This window comes from Eutrema salsugineum, unplaced genomic scaffold (assembly GCF_000478725.1).
Source record: "Eutrema salsugineum unplaced genomic scaffold, Eutsalg1_0 scaffold_23, whole genome shotgun sequence".
NCBI classification, from domain to species: Eukaryota; Viridiplantae; Streptophyta; class Magnoliopsida; order Brassicales; family Brassicaceae; genus Eutrema; species Eutrema salsugineum.
Genome location: NW_006256805.1, coordinates 664,417 through 688,560, shown reverse-complemented (window position 1 = coordinate 688,560; position 24,144 = coordinate 664,417). Strand labels below are relative to the sequence as shown.

Below are 24,144 nucleotides of genomic sequence, written 5' to 3'. Positions count from 1 at the left end.
GTGGGGTTCCGATGTTGAGTAAGGCCCAGTTGACGCAAGCTGAAGTTCCTGCAGAGGGACATCGGCCACCGCTTACGCGTGCAGCTAAATCTGCTCATAGATACCTTTCTGTTCCTGGTGATCCACGACCCATTTCAGGTCAGACTTCAGTGGGAAAGAGAGGAAAGAAGGCCAATAAATCTACATCTCAATAATGAGTGGAATTTTTTGGAACATACGAGGTTTTAACAAACGTTCAAAACATACAGTAGTAAGAGATTGGATGAAAGGAAATGATTTCTGTTTTGGCTGTATTTTGGAGACTCGAGTGACAGAATACAAAAGCCAAAAGATCGTTTCTTATGTATTTCTGGGGTGGTCGTATGTTTCAAATTATGAGCATAATCGTCTAGGCTGGATTTGGTTTGTGTGGAATGAGGATGTGAAGGTGACTGTGATTCATAAGAGTGCGCAAATGATCTCTGTTCTGGTGGCGATGGAGGATCAGGATGAAGATATTGTTTGTAGTGCAGTTTATGCGTCGAATTTTGGGTCAGAAAGATTGAGTTTGTGGAAAGATATACAGCTTTTGCACTCCACTGTTTGCAAAAACAAGCGATGGGTAATATGTGGGGACTTTAATGAGGTATTGACTAGTGACGACCATTCTCTTGCTTCTGCTGTGGACTAGTCAGGTAGCAGGGATTTTCAGGAAATGGTTAGGCAATGTAACTTGATTGATATGGGTTACCATGGTCCTTGGTTCACATGGTGCAACAAGAGGCAAGAAGGACTGATACACAAAAAGTTGGATCGAGTTTTAGTGAATGAGGAATGGCTCCTTAATCATCCTTATTCCTATTCAGTTTTCAAAGCAGGAGGTGTCTCAGATCATCTTCGTGGAAGGTTTTACTTGTCTCACAATGATCAGCGCACCAAAAAGTCTTTCAAGTTTCTCAATGCTCTCGCCAAGATGCCAGAGTTTTTGCCAGCGATGGAGAGTTTTTGCCAGCGATGGAGAGTTTTTGCCAGCGATGGAGGAGCACTGGGGGAAATCTCAGGTACTTTTTCATTCGACATCAGCTATGCACCGTCTCACCAAAAAGTTAAAGAGCTTGAAACTGATTCTAAGGTCTCTTTCGAAAAAAAGATTTGATGATTTATCGAAAAGAACTAAAAAGGCATTTGAGGAACTGTGTAAGAAGCAAGAAGCAAATGCAACCAATCCCAGCCAGGAGGCTTTAGCAGCAGCATTAACTAAGTGGGAACATCTTTATGAGCTGGAGGAAGCTTATCTCAAACAAAAATCCAAGTTACATTGGATAAATGTTGGAGATAAAAGCAATAAGATCTTCTTTAGGGCTGTATGTGTTCGGGAATCTCAAAACCTGATTAAGAAAATTGTCGACAAGAATGGGAATGTTCTAAAGGATCCAGTCGATATCAAAGCTGAGGCAGAGAAGCATTTTAGTGATTTTCTTACTGATACGCCAAAGGATTTCCAGGGGATTGAGACTGAGGACCTCGAAAATCTCCTGGACATAAAGTGCAATACATTTCAATGCGAGCAGCTGACTAGGGAGGTGACTGAAGACGAGATTAAGCAGGTGCTCTTTCATATGCCAAATAATAAGTCGCCTGGGCCAGACGGGTTTACCACAGAATTTTAAATTAGAAGGTGCTCTTTCATATGCCAAAGTTTTTTTTTGTCTTCTTATACCAGTTTTTATTCTTCTAATTCTCTTCCTCTCTCTTCTTCTTCATGATCATCTTTGTTTTTCCCATATTTTTATCTTTCCATATTTTTATTCTTCCATTCGACAAATCAATTAGCTTTTATTCTTCCATTAAACAAATCAATTAGCTTTTCCATCCGAACATCAACCATCTTTACAATTCCAAACAAACTTAGAAGGTGTTTCTGAATAATGGAGACATATAAGCTTTGGGAAACACACGATTACACTCCCGCCAAGAAAAAAAATTGCTCGGTCGATTATGACTATCCAAATATATATGTATAGTTAGAAAATAAAACCAACATTTAAGGAAGATGGTACAGCAGAATATGAAAACCCTAAAAAGATGAAAGCAAATTAGCCGCATCAAAGAAAATGAACCACATACCATTACACGTGTAACATTGAAACAACTAAATGGACCTTCACTATGTTCTTATTCTTCTTTAGCTTCATGAAAGGTAAATGTAGCCGGAGAAGTGACACAAAGCAAAGACCATTTCATAGATACATGTGTTTCACATACTTACTAATACTTACATAATTCGCTAAGTGCCCCTCATAATATGATATCCATTTTTGTTTGCTGCTGAAAACATCAGATCCTTTCATAATTTTTAACAATAAAAAAAAAAAGTTAACTCCAAATGTGATTTACGTCACAAATATTCCAACTTTCGTTTTCCACAATAAGCCTATAGCTTCATATGAACAAAATTGTTTCATTTGAAGTTGAGCACTTTTAATATATTTTCATCAAGTTCTAGGAGTATTATGTTTGTGACGTAATAAAATGATATGCGGAGTTTAAACATCAATATCGACGTTAATTGATGTATCTCTTCTCTCCGTTACATTTGAGATTATGTCCCTATGTCATACAACTAGTATAGGAGTATAATGCCCACTGTATGTTCTTATAGTGAAATTTTGTAATGAATGCGATAAAGATGATCTCTTTATGATGTCTTTTATGTGATGTTGTTATAGTAGGATTGAGAAAATTTTGAGGCTCAAATGGGGAGTAAGATCCATTTTCAAGATTTTTCTATGTTTTTTTCCTTAAAAATTTGAAAAACAAAATGTGATTACTTTCAATGTGCAATGGAACATCTGCTATAGATGAAAGACCATATTCTTTTTGATAATTCAACTGTTGGATTAAATGCTCAACAATATCTTTTGTGCTTCTTTTTTGAAAACTCGGCTTTTCTGGAGTTCTAGACTCAACTATAGTCTTTTCTTCACTGTCTTTTTCCTTGTTCCTCTTTTCCTTAGATATAGTTCTCAATCAGGTAGTAGTAGGAGTTTTTGGTTTTTTCTCATCTTCCATAATCTGAGGTCTATGAAATCTTTTTTTTTGTTTTAATATATTTTTGGAAATTTTCCTTTTACCTTTCTCTTTCACTATCACATAAACAAACACAGAAAAATAAATAACAACAAGATAATAATGTCACGCGTCTATTACAACATCCAAAAAAATAAACTAACCATAAATTATGTCATTTTAAGTATCTACGACTAACAACTTAACCATTTCTAATATATAAACATACAAAAATTGCATGTGTTAAATATAGTGGAAATAGTTCACATAAAAATTTATAAAATGAGTTAAGTACCTTTTACTGTGTAGATGTAGAACTTTTGCACTTGTAGTAGATTTAAAAATAAAATAATTCAAACTATGTGATTTGAATAATAATAAATTTGCAAATAAACTGAAATTGATAGAAATGTTTTTTTGTTACAGTGATTTATCTTGAGACTTTTTAACATATTTTTCTTTTTTTGAATTTTTCTTCTCCTCTTTTCGATGAGCACCTAGTGAATCATCTTTTCCACCAAATAAAAATAAAAATAAAGTACATAATTATTGACTATGCCATACATACATTGAAACTCAACAAAAATTCAAATTATTTGAACTGGTTTGTTACCTTTAAAAGGGTCAATTAAGTGAATAACCAATTTTCGATAATAAATGAAGAATATATCCATACATATCTGATAATTAAGCAAGTAACATTGTTGATGCTTTTTGAACGATTTTAACCTTAATAAAGAAAAAAATAGACCATCTATAATACTTATTCTGACACCAACATTTTTACCCCGAAGAATTTATTTTTTTGCATAACTTACATACTATTGACTGCTTCAACCATATATTAGTACCACAAAAATACTGATTTTATTTCAAGTCTCATGACTTTAATTTCAAAAAACAAAACCATATTTTTTTCATATGTCAATAATGACACTAATAACATAGAAAGTCTATATTTAATCAATAATATAACAGGTCTATTTATAAAAAAATACTAGAGAGTCAAAATATATTTTTAACTGATTTTGGAGAGTCAAAATATTTTTAACTATTAACAAAATCAGTTAATCTACTTATTTGTATTTTATATTAATTTTTTTCTATATCAACATCTTCAGTGGTCCAAAAGAGAGAAAATTATGTTGCATGTAGAACATGCCTAAATTAATATAGACAATCTATGTGTTTTATATATATACAGACTTTTTCAATACATTATATATTAGGATTTGAATTGAAAATTATAAATATTTACATTGATCAACATACAAACAATTCTAAAATAGTATGAATTTGATAAGTATAATATACGGGGAGAGGAGATGAGTACAGTAAGAAAAGAAAATTTAATAGATTACACCAATATTAAAAACTAGTCATACTATATCGTTTATTCCAGTGGCCTGAAGCCTTTTGGTTCTGTAAAAAGCATCGTTGACGGAAAAAATATAAGGAACATGATAACCACTGATTAGTAGTGATTCATCAATGGAAGAAGTATAGGGTGTTGTAATAGATCGGAGAGATTCGTGATGACGACATATCCGGCTGATATCACAGTCAAAGAAAAGATAAAAAAAAGTAAGCTGCTTCTTCCATTGATTCAATGACATGATAACTTAACTAATCACGGACAATGTTCTATACACCAAAAATAAACTTTCTATACATAAAAATAGAATTTCTATACAAAATATTTTTCAGTTGCTTCTTAACAGCTAATACTACTTGTCTGAATCTCAGATCCACCTACAATTCAATTCAATTCAATCTCTACATCCATATTTGAAGGTTCAACAATTTAAGAATCACCAATTGCATAACGAAAGTTCTATAAGAGGATTAATGTTTTTGTCGATGGAAGGAATCAATAGAAAACAAAGCCGTGAACGAGTTAAGGATTATTAAAGGTGGAGAAAGTTGAGATAGATGATGGATTTTTGCTGGAGGAGGATCAATGAATTTAATAAATAAGAAGAAAAATAGTTTGAAGGTGGAATCCCACATATACAGAAGGAATTGGCTTGATTGGGATTTTGGGTTTAGGGGATGAAGGAGCTGCCTGACAATAAACCTTGCACCACCCATGTCTGTGTAAAGAGAGAAAAATATAACAGAAGAGATGAAAGATAATAAGGGTATATAAATGGTTAAGGTTAAAGTTAGTATAAATACATCATATATAAAGAATATTTGTTTTAGTTTATTTTTTTGGTTAGTTTGTTAATTCTAATTTGTTTGATTAATATTTGATGCAATTTCCTTAAAAATTTATGATTCTTCACTCTTTTTACTAATACTAGGAGAGAATCCGCGCATATGCGCATGTTTTGTTTTAATTTATATTTGTAAAAATTACTATTGAATTTTATGTTTACTATTAATATTTTATGTTTAAAATATTGATATTTTCTTTGATTTCTTTTTGATGATACAATATTTGTAATTTTCTCTACACCAGTTGTGTCAAATAGTCTAATTTTTCTCCCAAGATAATAAAGGACTAAAAAACTACTATTTTAATGTTTGTATAAAAACATAATACAGTTCACTTAAAAATATTAGAAATTATATATGACATTTTTATGTGGTCATAAATTATTTATTTATTTATTTATTAGAAAAAAATATTTATTTATTCTTCGATCTTCATATTCTTTTGATTATTGTAAATCTTACTATTATAATCCTTGTTAATTTTGTTTATTTACCATTTTGAATTTTTTTGGTTATATATAGTTTAATGATTTTATATTTTTAAAAATTTTAAAAATTATATATGACATTTTTATGTGGATACTTTTCTTTTTACTATTATTTTTAATCATTTATTTTATTTAATTGTTATTAAATATGTTTTTATAATATTATTAGTTGAAGTTTTATACAAGATTATTTGAAACTTTTTAACTTAATTAGTCTCATAATTTTTTTTTTATTTGCATAAAAATTTAATTATATTTTTATTTGAAAATGAAATTTAAAAAAAATATAGACTTAGAAGACATATTGGTGTGCTGAAGACACAAATTTAATTTATGCTTATTAATACCCATGAGAATTTTTTAAAAGTAGGTATTTTGGTTTGTCCCACATCGACAAACTTGGATAATTGAGAAGGGGAAGCTGCACTATAAAGAAGAGTCTTCATCCTCATTAATAATTCCCAACAAGGTCGTGGCCCATATCCAATAGTGAGTGACAGTTTTAGAATAGTAGACTTTTTAGTTTGTCCCACATCGACAAAATTGGATAGTTGAGAAGGGGAAGGACGGAAAGTGGACTATAAATAAGTGTCTTCATCTTCAGTAATATTTCTCATCCAAGCTGTGGTCCCTATCGAAATAGTGAGTTCGATACCTTCCTGTTGGGTGTAATTGGGCCCGATTTTACTTAAGTTGAGTTAATTAAGAAATCGGTTTAAGGTGGTATAAAATCGGTTAGGCGGTCAATTTTTTAAACTCAGGGACACGTGTCAACTTCACTCTTTCAGAATAGAACTGATTCCGAGAGACGTTATCTACCATTCCTAGCGAAGTCGTGAAAGAGTGAGGATTTGAAAAAACTTAGTCGAATCTAATCTATTCTGAATTTTCAGAAAATCAAGTGATTCTCCGAAATGGGTTTCGAGGTTCCGTTCCGGATCTTTCGAGATTTCATTTTGTTTTTTGATTGTTTCGATTTTGTTTACGCTTGAAGTTCGATTGGGAAGCAGCAGTCAGAGAAATCGACTTGGCTTGCCTGAAAAGAGCATCAAACACATCTTCTTCTTCGAACCATTTCACTCCTTCTGCTCATCAACCAATTACGAAGGACAATGGCACTAAGCTCTAGTTTAAACTTTTTAGAGAATTAGGTTAATAAAAGCTTCTCCTTTTATTGATTTAGAAAACTAACTCAAAAACTAAAGCTCCCAAAACTCATAAGTGAAACCACATTTTTGGTAACTACTTATAAGGGATGATTTAGATAACTCCTAAACCTAAAGGAATTAGACAACTCCTAATTTCCTTTTTTCTAATCCTAACTCTTTTAGGAAAACTTCACTTAAAGAATAATCTAGAAGCTTGCTCTTCAAGCTTACTTCCAACAATCTCCCCCTTAAGCTTGAAGTACATCTTTAACACCTATGAGCTTTCTCATTTCCTTGAACTTGATCCTACCAAGTGCCTTTGTCAAGATGTCTGCCTTTTGTTCTGTTCCGGGAACATGCTCTACATTCACTTGCTCGTTTTCGACGCATTCTCTGATAAAATGATATCTTCGGTGTATATGCTTGCTGCGACCATGGAATACCGGGTTCTTGGTGAGGGCAATTGCTGATTTGTTATCAATCCGGATTGTCACCTTCTCACAAGGTTTGCCTGCGACTTCACTCAAGAGTTCCTGTAACCATATCGCCTGTTTTGCAGCCTCTGTTCCAGCCATAAACTCGGCCTCACAAGATGATAGCGCCACAGTTTCCTGTTTCTGGGAACACCAAGTAATTGGGCAACCATTCAAGTAAAAGATATGGCCTGTTGTGCTTTTACCATCATCTATGTCTACATTGTGGCTACTATCGCAGTAGTCGACAATATCGTCTCCTGAAGTCTCCATTCGCTTGAATGTAAGCCCGTGACTTGTGCTCCCTCGTATGTACCTTAAAACTTGCTTTAGAGCCGCTCCATGTGACTCTTTAGGATCCTGCATATACCGACTGAGTACTCCTACACAGAAAGAGAGATCAGGTCTTGTGTGTAGTAAGTATCGGAGACATCCAATGTTTCTTCTATACTCCTTTTCATCGATGCTTTTCTCATCTGCAGCTTTGGAGAGTTTTAATCCTGAATCCATTGGAGCATGTACTGCATTACATTCTCCCATACCGGTTTCTGAAAGTATTTTTTCTGCATATCTTCTTTGGTTCAAAGTAATACCCTCCTTATGTTGAAGCACTTCGATGCCTAAGTAATAAGTCAGCTTTCCTAAGTCGCTCATTTCGAACTTCTTTGCCATTCCCTTCTTGAATTCCAAAATTAAGTCCTGACTCGATCCTGTGACGAGTAAATCGTCTACATACACGGCAACCAGAAGCAGGTGCTTCCTCTCTTCCTTTCGATATAAAGAAGGTTCTTTGGAGCATCTTGAGAACTGTAATTCAACCAAAATCTTATTTAACTTCTCATTCCAGGCTCTAGGCGCTTGCCTAAGTCCATACAAAGCTTTGTGAAGCTTATATACTTTCCCCTCCTTTCCTTTGATCAAAAAACCTTCTGGCTGAGAAACGTAAACATCTTCCTTTAGTTCTCCGTGTAAGAACGCGGTTTTGACGTCCAGATGGTGTATTTCCCATCCATTCGAAGCTGATAAAGCGATGATGAATCTGATTGTCTCGATTCGAGCTACAGGGGCGAATACCTCGTCAAAATCAATGCCATGCCTTTGTATGTAACCTTTAGCCACAAGTCTGGCTTTGTATTTGTTTATGCTGCCGTCGGAGTTTCGTTTTATCTTAAAAACCCACTTTAGCCCGATAGCTTTTGCTCCTGTAGGTAGATCGACGAGACTCCAAGTCTTATTCTTAGCAATGGATGTCATCTCTTCATTACATGCATCAGTCCATACTTTTAGCTCTTTTGCTTCATTATAATTCCATGGTTCTTCATCCATGGCTAGTAGGAGACGTTCTCCTTCCATCTCGGAGATCATCACAAAATCCTCTAAATAACTTGGCTTCTTCCTTGGTCTTGTTGATCTTCGCAGAGATGGTTCGACCTGTGCTTCCGACTCGAAGCTTTCTGTGTCGAATTCCGGATTATTGTCTTCTTCGGTGTTACCTTCATCGTTAACTTCTTCTTCTCCTCTGTCTTGTAGTTCCTCTGTTTCACTTGTTTCGAGATCTCTGAATCCGAAACTGAAGGTACCACCAACGTCTTCTGTTCTTGCGGTATTCCACTTCCAGCTTTTGTTTTCGTCGAAAGTAACATCCCTACTGACCACTATCCTTTTATTCGATGGATTTAACAGTCGATATGCCTTGGAACCAGGTTCTGTTCCCAAGTGTACCAGTATTTGCGATCTATCATCCAATTTCTTCAGGTGGGGATTTGTTATTTTCGCATAACAGACGCCACCGAAAATCTTTAGGTGTTCGATATTCGGCTTTCTTCCTTTGAACGCTTCATACGGAGTCTGCGAAATCAGGCTTCTAATCGCAACTCTGTTTATCAGGTATGTGGCATGTCTCACGGCATCTCCCCATAAGAAATTTGGAATTTTTAATGTGCTTCATGATACTCCTAGTCATCTCCAAAAGTGTCCTATTTCTCCTTTCTACGACTCCGTTTTGTTGAGGAGAGTAAGGGGCGGTTAAATGTCTTGTAATGCCAGAGTTTTCGCAAAATTCCTGAAATTCTTTAGATGTGAACTCTCCTCCACGATCTGTTCTGAATGTTTTTATGATTGTTCCTGTCTCTTGCTCAACAAGTCTCTTGAATTTCTTGAATCTGCAAAAAGCTTCGCCCTTCTCTCTCAACAGAATGGACCACATATACCTTGAATAATCATCGATTAAAACAAATATGTATCTGTTTTCTGCAGCTGTTGGAGGTGTAATGGGACCACAAAGATCCCCATGAACAAGCTCAAGTACACGTGTAGCTCGGAATACTGTTGCTTGAGGGAAACTTTTCCTTACTTGTTTTCCGAGTAAACAAGAAGAGCATGTTTCCTTTTCCACTGTAATATTTGGTATACCCGAAACTAATTCCTTCTTGATCATCGTTTTGATAGCTTCACTGCCAATGTGTCCCAATCGTGCGTGCCATTTAGCAAAGTCACTTAGCGTCATGAGCTGTAGGCATTTGATCTTTTCTACCTCCATCTTAACTTTGTATAAACGGTTTCTTGATCTATTTGCTTTCACCAGCAATCTTCCATCTCGGTCATACAAAGTTAAATAGTCTTCTTTCATTCTAACATCGCACCCCGACTCAGTTGCCTGTCCAAGACTGATGATGTTGCTTTTTAGATCAGGTATGAAGTAAACGTCCGCTAACACCTTGCGTTTACCATCCTTACTAAGAAACAGTATTGACTCTTTCCCCTTAATGTCAATTCGTGAGTCATCACCAAATCGGACCTTTCCTATGATGGTTTCATCGATCTTAGAGAAGTAATTGCGGTTCCCTGTCATATGGTTACTCGCCCCATTATCTAAGTACCACACATTATCTTCTTCGGAGGATGTTTCAAACTGGCCTGGCTTCACGTGTTTCTCGTTAAGGAACACTATTTCATGCATCATTAGTTGTTCGGCTTCTTGAGTTTCTTCGTCAGTAGTCTCCTGTGTTTCCTGGAGTTTGAGTAGCCTGTCTGGACAATTAGATGCGTAATGTCCAGTTTTGTCGCACCGATAACAAATAACTTTTGACATATCCCTTGGCTCATAAGATCTTCCACGACCTCTTCCTCTGCTATAGAAGCGTCCTCCGCAACCTCTGCCTCTATTTTCACCATTGTAACCTCGGTTTGGTTGAGATTCTGTATTTGCGTACATCAATTTGCTTTGATCTTCTGGAGTTTCTTCTTCTTCTCCATGTATACGATCTTCGTATGCTTTCAGGCGTCCAACTATCTCCTCGAAGCTAGTTGTATTTAGGTCCAACACTTGCTCTAATGATGCTACAATGTGAATATATTTCTTTCTGGGAACGCTTTTTAGAAACTTCTTAACTACTTTGGTTTCTTCGATACTTGTTCCCAAAGCAGCAGCTTTTGAGCAGAGTTCAGAGAGCTTTCCGCTGAAATCATCGATGGTTTCAGTGTCCTTCATTGTTAATCGATCAAACTCAGTCATTAATGTTTGCAACCTTGCTTCTCTGACTCTCTCAGCTCCGACATGCCGTGTTTTGATGGCGTTCCAGACTTTCGTGGCTGTATCTAAGTTACCGATTTGCAGGGTCAGAACTTCGGGTATCGATTGGAAAATCAAACCCATTGCCAAGTCGCTCTTTTCTCCTTCGTCGGATTCTGTTTCGACAGCGTCCCATACCTTGTGGATCTTGAGTAGAACCTTCATTCTCATTGCCCATACTGTGTAGTTTGTGGAATTCAACATGGGACATTGTATCGATGAGGAACTTAGCTCCTTTGTTCGGATTGCAGGAACAATATCTCCCATGACTTAATCTTTAATTATCTTCGTGTGTCTCGGATCGGTAAGCAAAGCTCTGCTACCAAATCTAGTTTAAACTCTTTAGAGAATTAGGTTAATAAAAGCTTCTCCTTTTATTGCTTTAGAAAACTAACTCAAAAACTAAAGCTCCCAAAACTCATAAGTGAAACCACATCTTTGGTAACTACTTATAGGGGATGATTTAGATAACTCTTAAACCTAAAGGAATTAGACAACTCCTAATTTCCTTTTTTCTAATCCTAACTCTTTCAGAAAAACTTCACTTAAAGAATAATCTAGAAGCTTGCTCTTCAAGCTTACTTCCAACATAAGCCTCCTCCTGCTAAAAGACAATCTACTAAGCAGCCCCACAGGCAAACCAGCCCCACAGGCAAACCATGTTCATCCAGCCCCACAGCCTCCTCCTGCTCATCGAAAGGACCGAACACAAACCAGCCCCACAGGCAAACCATGTTGTTTCCGACCCGAATCTCGATGAATTCGAGTGTGGTAATAACGACAAGAGCCTCTGCGTTGGCATTGATCCTGAGACAGCTAAAACTTGGATATATCCAGGTTTGAGGAGTTTTTGATTGTGCCCTTTTTAAGGTCGCTAGAGATTGACATAACTTATGGTTGGTTTTTGTACTTTTTGTTTTAGTGAATGTTCCTCTTAGAGATTATCAGTTTGCTATAACGAAGACTGCTTTGTTTTCAAACACATTGGTGGCTTTGCCAACGGGACTTGGTAAAACGCTTATAGCAGCAGTTGTAATGTATAATTACTTCAGATGGTTTTCAGAAGGTAAAAGAATGCCTCTGATATTCTTCTGTCTCCATGAAATAGCTTGTGGAAATCTCTAGTTTAGAGGCTGTTCTTATTGTTTGCTAGGTAAAATTGTCTTTGCCGCACCTTCTCGGCCTCTTGTGATGCAGCAGATTGAGGCGTGTCATAATATCGTAGGGATACCACAAGTATGTGATCTCTCTTCGAACTCTCCATAAGCAAACTGTTGTGTTTATCGCCTTCAGAGATTGAAAATTTGTTTACTGATCAGATTTTTATATATTTTTTTTATAATTGACTGTAGGAATGGACAATTGACTTGACGGGTCAGACTTGCCCTTCGAAAAGAGCTTTTTTGTGGAAAAGCAAGCGGGTTTTCTTTGTCACTCCGCAAGTGCTAGAGAAAGATATACAGTCAGGTGATGCTCGGGTTATTTCTATCAAAACTCTGAGCTGAAAACCTCTTAATGTATTAGTACTTATCACAAAAACCGTCCCTTTCAGGAACGTGTCTTACTAGTTACTTGGTTTGCTTGGTGATTGACGAGGCACATCGAGCTCTAGGGAATTACTCTTATTGTGTTGTTGTTCGTGAGGTTTGTTGTTCTTTTACATGCTTAGACTTTTTAGTAACTTGCCTATGCTTATATCTGGGAGCATCTCTATGTGTTTCTTTCTCATTCATACATGGTAAAGGTACCAACTAATGCCCTTTAACTTTTAGTTGATGGCGGTACCAGTACAATTGAGAATACTGGCTCTTACTGCAACTCCTGGATGTAAGTTATTTAAATATAAAATCTCCTGCATGTAAGCTATTATACTTCCTCACTCATTAACCTTAGATGTTATTTTCAGTAAAAACACAGGCCATCCAGGGTATCATTGATAATTTGCAGATATCAACACTTGAATATCGAAACGAGAGTGACCATGATGTTTGCCCTTATGTCCATGACAGAAAAGTAGAACTTATCGAGGTTCGAGCTGGTTTCTTGCATTTTCCAAATTTTTTGCTCTCCAGATTCACCTCTAATAATTGTAGCATCTTTATGGCATAGCAGGTTCCCTTGGGTCAAGATGCAGATGAGGTATCTAAACGCCTGTTAGATGTTATACATCCATATACAGCCAGGCTTAAAAAATTCGGGGTCAATCTAAGCAGGGACTATCAAACTGTATGTGTCTCGATCCTTATATCTATTTTTCACCACTAGCGTCAATGCTCACATTTTCTTATCCACGCACACGTCAACTCATGTTTGACAGTTAAGTCCGCACGAATTACTTATGGCAAAGGATAAGTTTCGTGAAGCACCTTTGCCAGGCCTTCCACATATAAGTCATGGAGATGTAGAATCTTGCTTTTCAGTTCTTATCACTCTTTATCACATTCGTAAGCTCCTGTCTAGTCATGGAATAAGGCCAGCATATGAGATGCTAGAAGAGAAATTGCAGTCAGGGTATACTCTTACTTTCTGCTGTTGAACTGATTTTATGTGGTGTCTGATAGCATTTCATTGGGTTTAGGTATTACAGCTTTCAATATCAAAGGGCATGTCAAATAAGTTTTTTTTAAAACTATCACCTTTTTGCAGGCCATTCGCTAGGTTGATGAGTAAGAATGAAGATATTAGGATGACGAAGCTTTTGATGCAACAAAGGTTGTCGAATGGAGCACCAAGCCCAAAATTGTCGAAGATGTTAGAAATACTAGTTGATCATTACAGTATGTTTTCTTTTTAAATTTTGATGTGGGGTTGATGTTAGTTCTCTGCTGCTAGTTGACAATTGAACATTGATGTGATCTTATTCTATGGCTGCAGAAATGAAAGATCCAAGGACATCACGGGTCATTATTTTCTCAAATTTCAGAGGAAGCGTAAGGTCTGTATAATTGGTGTTGTGTTCCTTTGTTTACTCGCCCGTCACGTCTTTTGTTTTGCATTCATCTGACCTCATTCATCTTCAGAGACATTATGGACGCATTAAATAATGTTGGAGATGTGGTCAAAGCAACTGAGTTTATTGGTCAAAGTTCAGGTTTGTTGCTCTGATGTTTACATCTGAAATTTTCTGGTACAGAGAAGTATCATCTAAATTTATTACAATGTATGTTTCTTGCAGGTAAGACACTGAAAGGGCAGTCGCAAAAAGCTCAGCAGGCTGTTTTGGAGGTATGTATGTTTCCCTTATATGAAAAGTTTACCTTTCTTTGTTCTTTTTTTTTTCTTAAAACCATCTCTTGCATGATTTATTCCTACAGAAATTTCGATCTGGTGGGTTCAATGTTATTGTTGCAACATCTATTGGCGAAGAAGGCTTGGATATCATGGAAGTCGACCTAGTTATATGTTTTGATGCTAATGTGTCCCCTCTGAGGATGATTCAACGCATGGGAAGAACCGGAAGGAAAAATAATGGTCGAGTTGATATCCTTTAGCTCACTTGATATATGCAGTTCTCATTGGTCCTTCCTTTACATATCATTGCGGTGCCACTTTTTTCATTGGAATTTAATTATGCCATTCCTTGACTAGCCTTTACTAGTTCTTGCTTGTGAAGGGTCAGAAAAAAACAGCTACATGCGGAAGCAAGCAAATGGCCGGGCCATTAATAAACACATGCGGAATGGAGGAATGAATAGTTTTAATTTTCATCCTAGTCCAAGGATGGTAAGATCTGTTCAAACTCTTTCTTGATTAAAATTCACTTTCCTTTGTTGCTTGAGTTTCAACTTCTTTTTACATCATAATTCATATACCCCTGTCATGTGCTATTATAGGTTCCCCATGTTTATAAACCAGAAGTTCAACATGTTACGTTTTCTATTGAGCAATTCATTCCACGTGGAAAGAAACTATTAGATGAACCTGCCATTGAGACTCCAGCTTTCAAGAAAAAGCTTACAACTGCAGAAACAGATATGCTCGCCAAGTATTACAAGCCCAACGAGGAAAAGTGGCGAGTGTCCTTGATTGCGTTCCCTCACTTCCAGACATTGCCATCTAAAGTGCACAAAGTAATTCATTCGCGTCAAACAAGCATATTAATTAACGCTATGCAGCATTTGCAAGAGACAACCTTTTCAGAGCAAAATGAAAATCTCTTCACTGAGGTGTGGATCATAATCCTTATATATAATTTGGTATTTCCTTGCTATTTGTTAGTTCATTTTTCACTTACGTGGGATCACTTGCTCCAATAGGTTGGAGCTCCTTTGGGTGGAAGAGAGGATCTTGATATAGGTCCGAGGGTTGGTGATGATCCGAAAGGTAAAAATAGTCTCACTCATCTCGCCGAAGTAACAATTCTAACCTGCCACATGGATATAATTTAATCTTTAACCAGCTAGTAGGAGGTTTATAGCTTATAAGCTATTAGCTAGTACTAGTACTTATAAGGCTTATAAGCTATTAATCCATATACATGATAACAATGACCAAATGAGCCTACTTTGGGATCTGCTCTCTGCTTTGTATATAGTATGACCATATTTTCTTTAGATCCATGTCACTTCTCAGAGACCCAAATGAAACTGTCACTATTGTTATAGGATTTAGATGTTTATAGACCTCAATCAAAAAACTTATGGTCGCCAGTGGGGGACTAATAACAGCACTCTGACGCTTGCCCCTGCAGTATGAAATTATAAGAAGTTTCAAACTTATTTCTTAATATCTATCTCATATGTATTGCATATATGTTTTACATAAGCTCTACCTTGCCGTATTACTAACCTGTTATTTCTGTCTCCACTTAAGCATGTGTCAAAGAATAATCGAAGTGCTACTTTTAATGTATCTTTTGCATTTCATACTTCTGAACAATCAGGACTTTCAGTGTAGTGTTGAAATACATTCATTATATTGTATTAATGTGCAGATCTATACCCTCTCGGTGATTTGGATGTCAACACATCACAGATAAAGGCAAAACAAGTTATTGAGTCTCCTACAAGCACCTTAGAGACTACAGAGAAAGATTTCGAAAAATCTTCACCCACACACGATTATCTTTTCGGTTCAGACTGTGCATCCGTTGATACTCTGGGGAAGGTTTTTGTATTGCCTGTTCCTCTTTCATTCTCTTCTAATGTGCCAAGGTCAGACTATATGCTTGAAACAGAAAAACAACATTCTTGCCCAGAAAGATCCCCCATTGAATTTCCTCCGATAGGTACTTCCACAAAACATGAGGAAGATAACATATCATGCAAGTTAAAGCAAGGATTCTCGCTAGAGAATGCCGACGAGATACTAGAGACTCAAAGCCTTGTGACAAGACACTCAACTGGTTTAGGTAAAGGAGATGTAGCTAATTTTGTTGGAGAGATTATGTTATCATCGGATGAAGATGACTGTGAGGACTTGGAGCTTAGCCCAAGGCTCACTAACTTCATCAAGAGTGGTGTTGTTCCAGATTCACCTATCTATGACCAAGGTTAGTGTTATCTGATATCTCTTGAACATTTAGTATAGGTTAAAGCTGGAATTGTAACTAGATAAGAATAAATGAATAGCATATCTAGTTGAGTGTATTTGCATTCAGTACACATAGAATGCATCACATCATAGTGTTTGGGGTTGCGGTTGCTGTTGCAATTGGCTGTAACCACACAAAGTTGGTATTAGATAATAACAACATATACATTTTATTTATATGAAGAAGAGAAATATGGACTGTTGTTATTGAGCCATACTATATATTCTGTTATTTCAGACGAGAATATGACTCACAAAACAATGAAACATCTAGAGTTGGAACCTGTGTTTTAAAAATTCAGAAACATATTTACTTTGACACATCTATAATGCTCTTGTAATCCTATTTACTTCGTGCTGATTATACGTTTGAATCCACCATTTTTGCAAACAAAGACTTGGAACTTATCATGTTCTGATAACGTCTTTAACGCTGCAGGAGTTGCAAAAGAAGCGAACAGAGAAGAAGACCTTGATCTTCCTAAGCTTTCTTCCCCTATGAGATTCAGTAATGTGGCAGAAGAGCCTTATAGCCCTGAGACAAAGATTCAACATAAATGCAGCGATGATCACATTACTTCAACAAACAATGAATTCAGAACTCCTCAGAAGGAGGAAAGTTTGGCCAACGGAACAGAAAGCTTGGTTGTTTCACCCATGCCTGAGCAGTGGAGAACTCCCTTGGCAAATCTCGAAAACAGAAACAGCAGCGCTAGCAAAGATTGGCGGCTGAGTTTTGGAGAAAAGTCAGAAACTCTTCAACAACCTCGCAAGTTGAAGAGATTACGTAAACTTGGAGATTGCTCGAGTGCTGTAAAGGAGAATACTCCTGATATTGCAAAGGCAGACCATAACAGATCTTGCTATCGCAGTGATAAGCACATTAGAGGTAACTGGTTCTGTGTGTTTCTTGTACTAAAACTTAAGTACTAGAGATTTGACAGACCGAAATTTATGGATTTTGCTGTTGCTTTTACATTATTGAGAGAAAAAGTAGAATTTCAATGTAAGAATAACAATTTTTCCTATATTGTAAAAGTCTTGATGTCCTGAACAAGTTAAAATACTTGTCACATTGACCTTCTTGAGTGATTGCTGCTTGATTGCTCTGTGATTGAAGGTAAGAGGAAGATGAGTGTGGATAATGATGCTCGAATCTTCATTGACGCGGAAGCTGAGTAAGTTCTTATCTAATATATAAATCATCATCTGATGGTCTTTCTAGCTTTCAGAAAACAAGGAGAGACAACATAACAATTGTAGTTTTCCTAGATACAGAGTTGATGTTTAGTTGTTAAAACCTCTCTATTTTGTCCAGAGTTTCTTCGGAAGCAGAAATGTCTGCTGATGAGAACGAAGATGTGACTGGTGATTCATTCGAAGATAGTTTCATAGATGATGGGACAATACCTACAGCAAATACTCAAGCCGAGTCTGGTAAAGTTGATATGATGACTGTTTACAGGTAAATAGTATCAAAAGAATCTTTCTTCTATTGTGAGTAAAAATGGTCAGTCAATGAGCTTACTAAAAATCACAAGGTATCCTTCCACAGACGTTCTTTACTCAGCCAATCACCATTACCAGCAAGATTTCGTGATTTAGCCGCATCAAGTCCAAGTCCCTATTCTTCTGGTCCCTTGAAGACTATAATCGAGAGCAGAAGCGACTTAGATAGATCATTGTCTTCTCTCAGAACACCACAGACAACGAACTCTGAGTCAAACAAGGAAACAATGGTCACTGGAGATTTTTCGGTAGTACAAATTTCAGCAGAGAATCGGAAAAGGAAATTTGGCTTATGCAACTCGGGGAATGTCCCCGTGATTAACTTGGAAAATAAGTTCACAGCTGATGCACAAGTCATGGAGAAGGAAAGCCGTGAAGTCGTGAGAAGCAATGCAGGTGCATTACAGTACAATGATGATGGTGATGATGACGACGATGATGCATTCTACGCGACACTAGACTTTGATGCCATGGAAGCACATGCCACATTGTTATTGTCGAAACAGAGGTCAGAGTCGAAAAAGAAAGAAGATGCACCGGTTAGACCTCATCCGGGCAATCAAAGGAGTAATGGTTTGGAGGAAGATGCACCATCTTTTGATCTTGGTTTGTGGTGATTCTTCTGCTACTAAGTTATGTGTATACATTGACATTTGGTTGTATGTTAGGTGTATTAAGTTTTGATAATATCTTCTCAAGTTAATAGCATCAATGATTAAACCAAAGCACATAGTGAATCAAAGATGATGCCTCTAATCGTTGAATTGTTAGTAATGAACAATCTGGTTATCGAATGAGCCTTAACTTCCAGCTAAAGGCCCAAGAACTGGCAATGTAATGGGATTAAAAATTGAAGCTCAAAGATCTTCAGCTCTTAAGTCTTTGGCATTTTTGAACTTCATTGTTACATTTGGATTAAAGAAGTTGGTCAATCATGAAGAGACTGTTCTACTTGCGTTTTCTCATTACAAATAGGCTCCAACACACTTTTCACTCGCTTGGTCTCAAGTCTGTGATCCCATGTTAGTGTAGCCACCAGATCTACAAAAACAGAGTTTCTAAACTGCGTTCTAATGCATAAAAGAACTTGTGCGCAGCAAACTTTTGTTAATTTTTATATTTTGCAGATTTTGTTGTAAGAGACAATCTCAATCCTGAACAATTGATGTTGAACTTTACTGATTGGGATATATATGTTTGAATTTTGAATTTTTTTTTTTTTTGGCAAGTGTTTGTCAAAGTCCTATGTCTCTTACCGATAATTCAAAAAAAGATAAGTGTATTCCAAAGTTTTGTGGACTAATGTTATATGTAGCTGAATGCATCACCATGTATACTCTTTTAGATAATTATGTTGTGATCTGTTTGTGTTGCATTCAGTTACATATAACGTTGTCGTGTAGTTCGGAATACATTAACTATATATCATGTACTTCTAGGTACATTAATTATATAGCCGAAATACATCGATTGTTCCATGATTTTATACATGAATTTAATTGATACATGTAGTCATATAGATCATATAGTGGAAATTTGGCTTTTTCCGACCCAATCTTTCTAAAAATGTTAAACTTATGTCTAAAAAATTTTTATGGCCTAAACAAATTTAATCGTTAAAACAATTTGAATTTCAGCTTTAATGTATATTTTTTGTGCATAAACTTACTTTTGGAGAAATGCTGTTAATTTGTCGTCAAACATTGTGTACGTGGACTCCACGTAAGCTATGACGTCGTATGGGTTGTGAATTAGATCATCATAAAAGAGACAAAACGAGGTCGTTTTCCTCCCTAAATCGTGGGGAAATATTTTTAACAAAATGACGATGTTTAGTTAAGTTTTTTTTTTTATTGTCATCTTTGTCTTCAAGCTCTCGACTTTTCCTTTCACCGAGTCTCGATTTTTGGTTTTGAAAAATCTAGTTCTTCAACCTCTCGATTCTTCGATGTCGATGTTTTCTTCGAGCAGTTCTGGTTAGTAGTTTTGGTTTTCCCTTTTTCTGTGTTCCTTAGTTTCTAATTACTGTCTTCTTACCCTGTATTTCATGAAGGAATTACATTCAAGCGGCACGAGACTGAGCAACAGAGAGGGATACTATCGAAATATCGATGTGGTGCAGAATTGATAATCAGAATGTCGGTTGCTTTCAAGTTTCCCCGAAACATTTTTTGTGATCTGATAAGACCCAGAAAAAACGACGTCGTTTTGTCATTATTTTTTACAGGCTTCGACAGCCCAAAACGAAGTCATGGCTTATACGTGGAATCCACGTAGACAGTGCTTGACAGCGACTTAATACCCATTGGACGGAAGTAGATTTATGCACAAAAACATACATTAAGACTGAAATTCATTTTTTTTAACGATTAAGTATGTTTAGGCCAAAAAATTTGTTTAAGCATAAGTTTAACATTTTCGGAAAGATGAGGTCGGAAAAATCCAATTTTCCATCATATAGTTCATGTAGTTAGATATATATTAATTTAGTTTGCATGTGTAGCCACGTGATGAAGTATAGTTCTTGTTGTTGACTATCAATTTTTCTTCATTATTGAGCTATTCTCTTCGTAGTTTTGTGTATTCTTCATCTGTTTTGCTGCGTTTGAGCTATTTTGTTTTTTGGGATATATGTGTGAGATTATTATTCTAGCATTCTTTGTTTGACTCAATTTCCCAAAAAATGTTGATTACGTTGATTGTAAGCTATATGTTTTTATATCTTCTACGCTTCTCCAAAATAGTCTCTCTGAAAGTTCTGTTTTCAAGTTTGTTGTTATGCAGAAGAGTTTCTACAAAAAGTTAACAAATGGTTGATAGAGAGATTTTGAAACAGACTCATTTCAAAGGCTTGAGGAAAGATAGGATTAGCGAATAACCTGATCCTTTGAACTATCAGATACTTTCTCATATACACCAGATGGAGGAGCCTCTGGCTTTGTGTTCTTTGTTTGGAACACCAAAGAATTCCCAGATTTACATTTGTGAGTTTTGGTGATAGGATTTTTGATTCGAATAGGGCTTCATGCATAGAAAAACTCAAGTTATGTATTGATACTGGAATTGAAGACAATGTACGCAAGATCTGTTTGTTTTGTGTTCATTACAAGAGGCTTATGAGATCCTCCCCACCAAGTCTTTATACCTGTGAGCAAGACCGGCCCAAAGTCATATGACGCCTAAAGCGTACGTTAAAAATGATGCCATTAATTGGAAAAAAAAAATTTATGTCATATATTTTTCTGTCCAAAACTGATTTTTTTTTTAACCTAAAATCAAATTTTTTTTAGTCTGAAATCGTTTTTTAAGCCTGAAATCTATTTTTTTAAAAAATTGTTGAATTATAATCAAGCTCAATAATAAGCCTACATTTTCTATGAGAATAAAAAGTGGATAATGACTCTTATTTATAATGCAACTTTTCCTTTCCATATTTTTGACTTGGTCAATATGGGACAAAGTTCAATACACATTTTTAGAAAAACAATTGTGGAATTTTTTTGCTGCCAAAAAAATATTGATTTCTGAGCTGCCCTAAAATCCTTGCTTCATGAACTTTAGCCTAGGACCGGCCCTGTCTGTGAGAAACTGGTATCCTTAAAACTTTGTCTGGTTGCTTTGGCTAATGCCAAGTTTGTTTCCTTGCCTAAAGACTATGCATTTAGGGTTTATCAGATTTTCCAATGAGGCCACTTTTGAGAGACTTGTCTCATCCTGCCATGTCCTAAAGGAGTTAGAGATTAGGGGAGAGCTTAATTCGGATACAAAAGTCTTTCCGTGCTCTCTAGGTCATTGAGGAGCCTCACTATAAGTAAAAATTGGTATGTTCGTGGTTCAGGAGTTGTGATTGATGCTCCTCAACTATGCTTTTTGAGCATTCGATCCAAAAAAATCTTACTACAAAGCTTTATAATAGCCAATATGGATCCCAGTCTCAAGTTATATAATTATGGATAAAGCAAACGTTTCATTAGAGAGAAAAAGTCTCCTCAGTTTTCTCCCTAAGATTTTCAACCGTCACTGATATGACAATATATATCGAAAGAAACTTTCGAAGTACATTGATAGGAATATAAATCGTTTATAAAGAATGCGTACCTCTTATCTCTTTCTTTACACTCTCATGACAAATGTAACAGAAAGGATAATAAGCTCATATCACTTCATTAAAACACACAATCAACATAATCCTCCTCTAAACCTGATTAATCTATTTATACTAATGTGAATATTCTCACCCTCCTCCACACGCCCGTGAGATACACTTGAGGTTCACAGCTTCATTTTCCCTCTTAATTCTTCAACCTTTGTCTTGTGTAGACTTTCAAATTCTTAGCTCTCCTATCATACATATGTAAATTCCAGTATTAGACATGTACAATTTTCTATCATGAAATTTTCTGACCCTTATTGTTTTCCTGTCTGATTCTAGCTCTTCTACCAATACTCGAAATTTCAATCGCTGCCTCAGTTTGGTAATGTGCCCCGCCAGCATGTCACTCTAGTATCCTATTTGATATGGTTACCAACCTTTCTTGATAGCTGCCCGAACTTGAAATCCCTCACCGTGGTGATGTTCTGCTGAACTCTATGAGTTTTTTCAATCTCTATGAAGATTCTTTGTATCTTTCTAATTCATTTTAACCCTCTTTTTATTCATCAGGCATGCAGTGATTGTTATGGGGAAATAAATGAAATCAGCTTTTCATATGTGCCTGACTGTTTGTTATTATCTCTCGAGTTTGTTGATTTCAAAGATCCGATCCAAGAGTTTGTTGAAATAAAGCTAATAAGATACTTTCTCACACTAAAAAAAGTAAATATTGTTACAAAAAATTATGATTAATTGTTATGTAACAATTTTGTGACGATTTTATGAAAATCGTGACAGAAATTTCTTAGTCATAAAAACGTTACTATTTATGCATAATATTATAACTTGAAGATAGGAAATTTCTGTCACTATATATATATATTCATAACGTAACTGCTACAAAATATATAGTCTCAAATATTATTATGAATTTGTGACTAAACTTAAGTCACTCATAGTTTCATAGTTACAAATATTTTGTAAGTACATCATAATTAATGATTATATTAGTGATTTTGGTGTTTTAGTTGGTCATAAATCCTGATGTTGTTATTATTGTTGTGTGATAAAATAAAAATCAGTAAATTCAAAAAAAAATAGTTTTAATTCTGGAAAGAAAATTCAAAATACATAATAACTTGAAAAGAGTATAAATGATATAATAAAATGTAAAAAATATTTTATCAATATTTGTGATCTTGACTCTAGTTTTTGATATGTATGTGACCATATAAATTGAACAAAAAAAAATGAATTAGTCAGAAGTTATCAATACGAAAAACAAATCAAGACAAGAAAATCAATTATCTCTGCGCATATAAAGACGGAAAACATAAAAAAAAAGTTCCAGGTTCCAGATATGGAGAAAAAATAACGACATCAATTCAAAAACCACAACACGAATCCAGAATTTTATCAAACGAAAAAATTTAGCAAGGAGTAAAAAGATAGTGAAAATAGAGAAGCTCACTCTGTGTTTTGATTGATCAAGAATTCGATTATCCTCAAGAAACTCACTCTGTGTTTTGATTCTTCTTCAACAAAAGATGACAACGTGAAGGAACTCCTCAAAATCCCAAGGGGCTCTACCAAATGTGAAGTCGTTATCCTCTTATTGGTAAAGAGTAGATGGAAACATAGTGAGGTTGTCTTTCGGTTGATATAGGTGTAGGCTTTCATATGTTCTTCACCATTTCATATGTTGTATTTTTGTATTTCTCTTAGAACTATTAGGGTTTGTTTGGGTAAAGACAATGTGGACAAGTATAGCAAGATGCATTCCGGTTATAAAAAAAAAAAGAAAAACAATTTGAAAACGGACTGGCGGATTTTGGGAGGGAATGCCAAGAGCCTTCACTGTGATTAGCGGATGGAATCAATAAGACGATGATCGTCTTCTGTGGTCCATGCTCCTCTGTTTGTGTACGCTTTCTCGCAGCAAGGTGATCTTCTCATGATGATGACAACACATGTGCAAGAGACAAGAGTGTGTCTAAAAGGAGATGACTATGACCAATTGGTAAACGTGGGTGAAGGAGATTTGGTAGGTAGTCTTTCTTAA

The 24,144-nt window shown here is 35.8% G+C and overlaps 2 protein-coding genes and 1 pseudogene across 3 annotated transcripts; all 3 read left to right on the top strand.

The window, feature by feature from the left end:
* Nucleotides 1-694: 694 nt before the first annotated feature.
* On the top strand, nt 695-6,885 carry LOC112086114. The gene is made up of 3 exons (XM_024154891.1): nt 695-1,111; nt 1,161-1,586; nt 6,751-6,885. The coding sequence occupies exons 1-3, from the start codon at nt 695-697 to the stop codon at nt 6,883-6,885; spliced, it is 978 nt and encodes a 325-aa protein (XP_024010659.1).
* Nucleotides 6,237-18,697, top strand: LOC18015416 (DEAD-box ATP-dependent RNA helicase FANCM). 2 transcript variants are annotated; one of them, XM_024154865.1, is made up of 23 exons: nt 6,237-6,398; nt 11,483-11,785; nt 11,871-12,014; nt 12,102-12,184; nt 12,301-12,415; nt 12,501-12,592; nt 12,721-12,775; nt 12,855-12,976; nt 13,061-13,174; nt 13,266-13,459; nt 13,595-13,725; nt 13,823-13,883; nt 13,969-14,039; nt 14,124-14,173; nt 14,263-14,428; nt 14,544-14,671; nt 14,782-15,114; nt 15,205-15,271; nt 15,882-16,439; nt 16,920-17,369; nt 17,601-17,658; nt 17,799-17,945; nt 18,036-18,697. In XM_024154865.1, exons 2-23 carry the CDS (start codon nt 11,608-11,610, stop codon nt 18,604-18,606), a joined length of 3,888 nt encoding a protein of 1,295 aa, XP_024010633.1. In that variant the 5' UTR covers nt 6,237-6,398; nt 11,483-11,607; the 3' UTR covers nt 18,607-18,697. The 2 variants fall into 2 exon arrangements, with proteins under 2 accessions (XP_024010633.1, XP_024010634.1); XM_024154866.1 differs by lacking the exon at nt 6,237-6,398 and adding an exon at nt 11,153-11,252.
* Nucleotides 18,698-20,415: 1,718 nt separating this feature from the next.
* Nucleotides 20,416-24,144, top strand: LOC112086113 (annotated as a pseudogene).

Excerpts from the sequence above, each read along its gene's own strand:
- LOC18015416 (XM_024154865.1), top strand. The coding sequence starts at position 11,608 with ATGTTCATCCAGCCCCACAGCCTCCTCCTGCTCATCGAAAGGACCGAA. Across the intron at positions 11,786-11,870 it reads TAAAACTTGGATATATCCAG|TGAATGTTCCTCTTAGAGAT; the intron begins GTTTGAGGAGTT and ends TTTTTGTTTTAG. Across the intron at positions 16,440-16,919 it reads TTCACCTATCTATGACCAAG|GAGTTGCAAAAGAAGCGAAC; the intron begins GTTAGTGTTATC and ends TTAACGCTGCAG.
- LOC112086114 (XM_024154891.1), top strand. The coding sequence starts at position 695 with ATGGTTAGGCAATGTAACTTGATTGATATGGGTTACCATGGTCCTTGG. Across the intron at positions 1,112-1,160 it reads AGCTTGAAACTGATTCTAAG|GCATTTGAGGAACTGTGTAA; the intron begins GTCTCTTTCGAA and ends AGAACTAAAAAG. Across the intron at positions 1,587-6,750 it reads CTGAAGACGAGATTAAGCAG|TTCGATTGGGAAGCAGCAGT; the intron begins GTGCTCTTTCAT and ends TTACGCTTGAAG.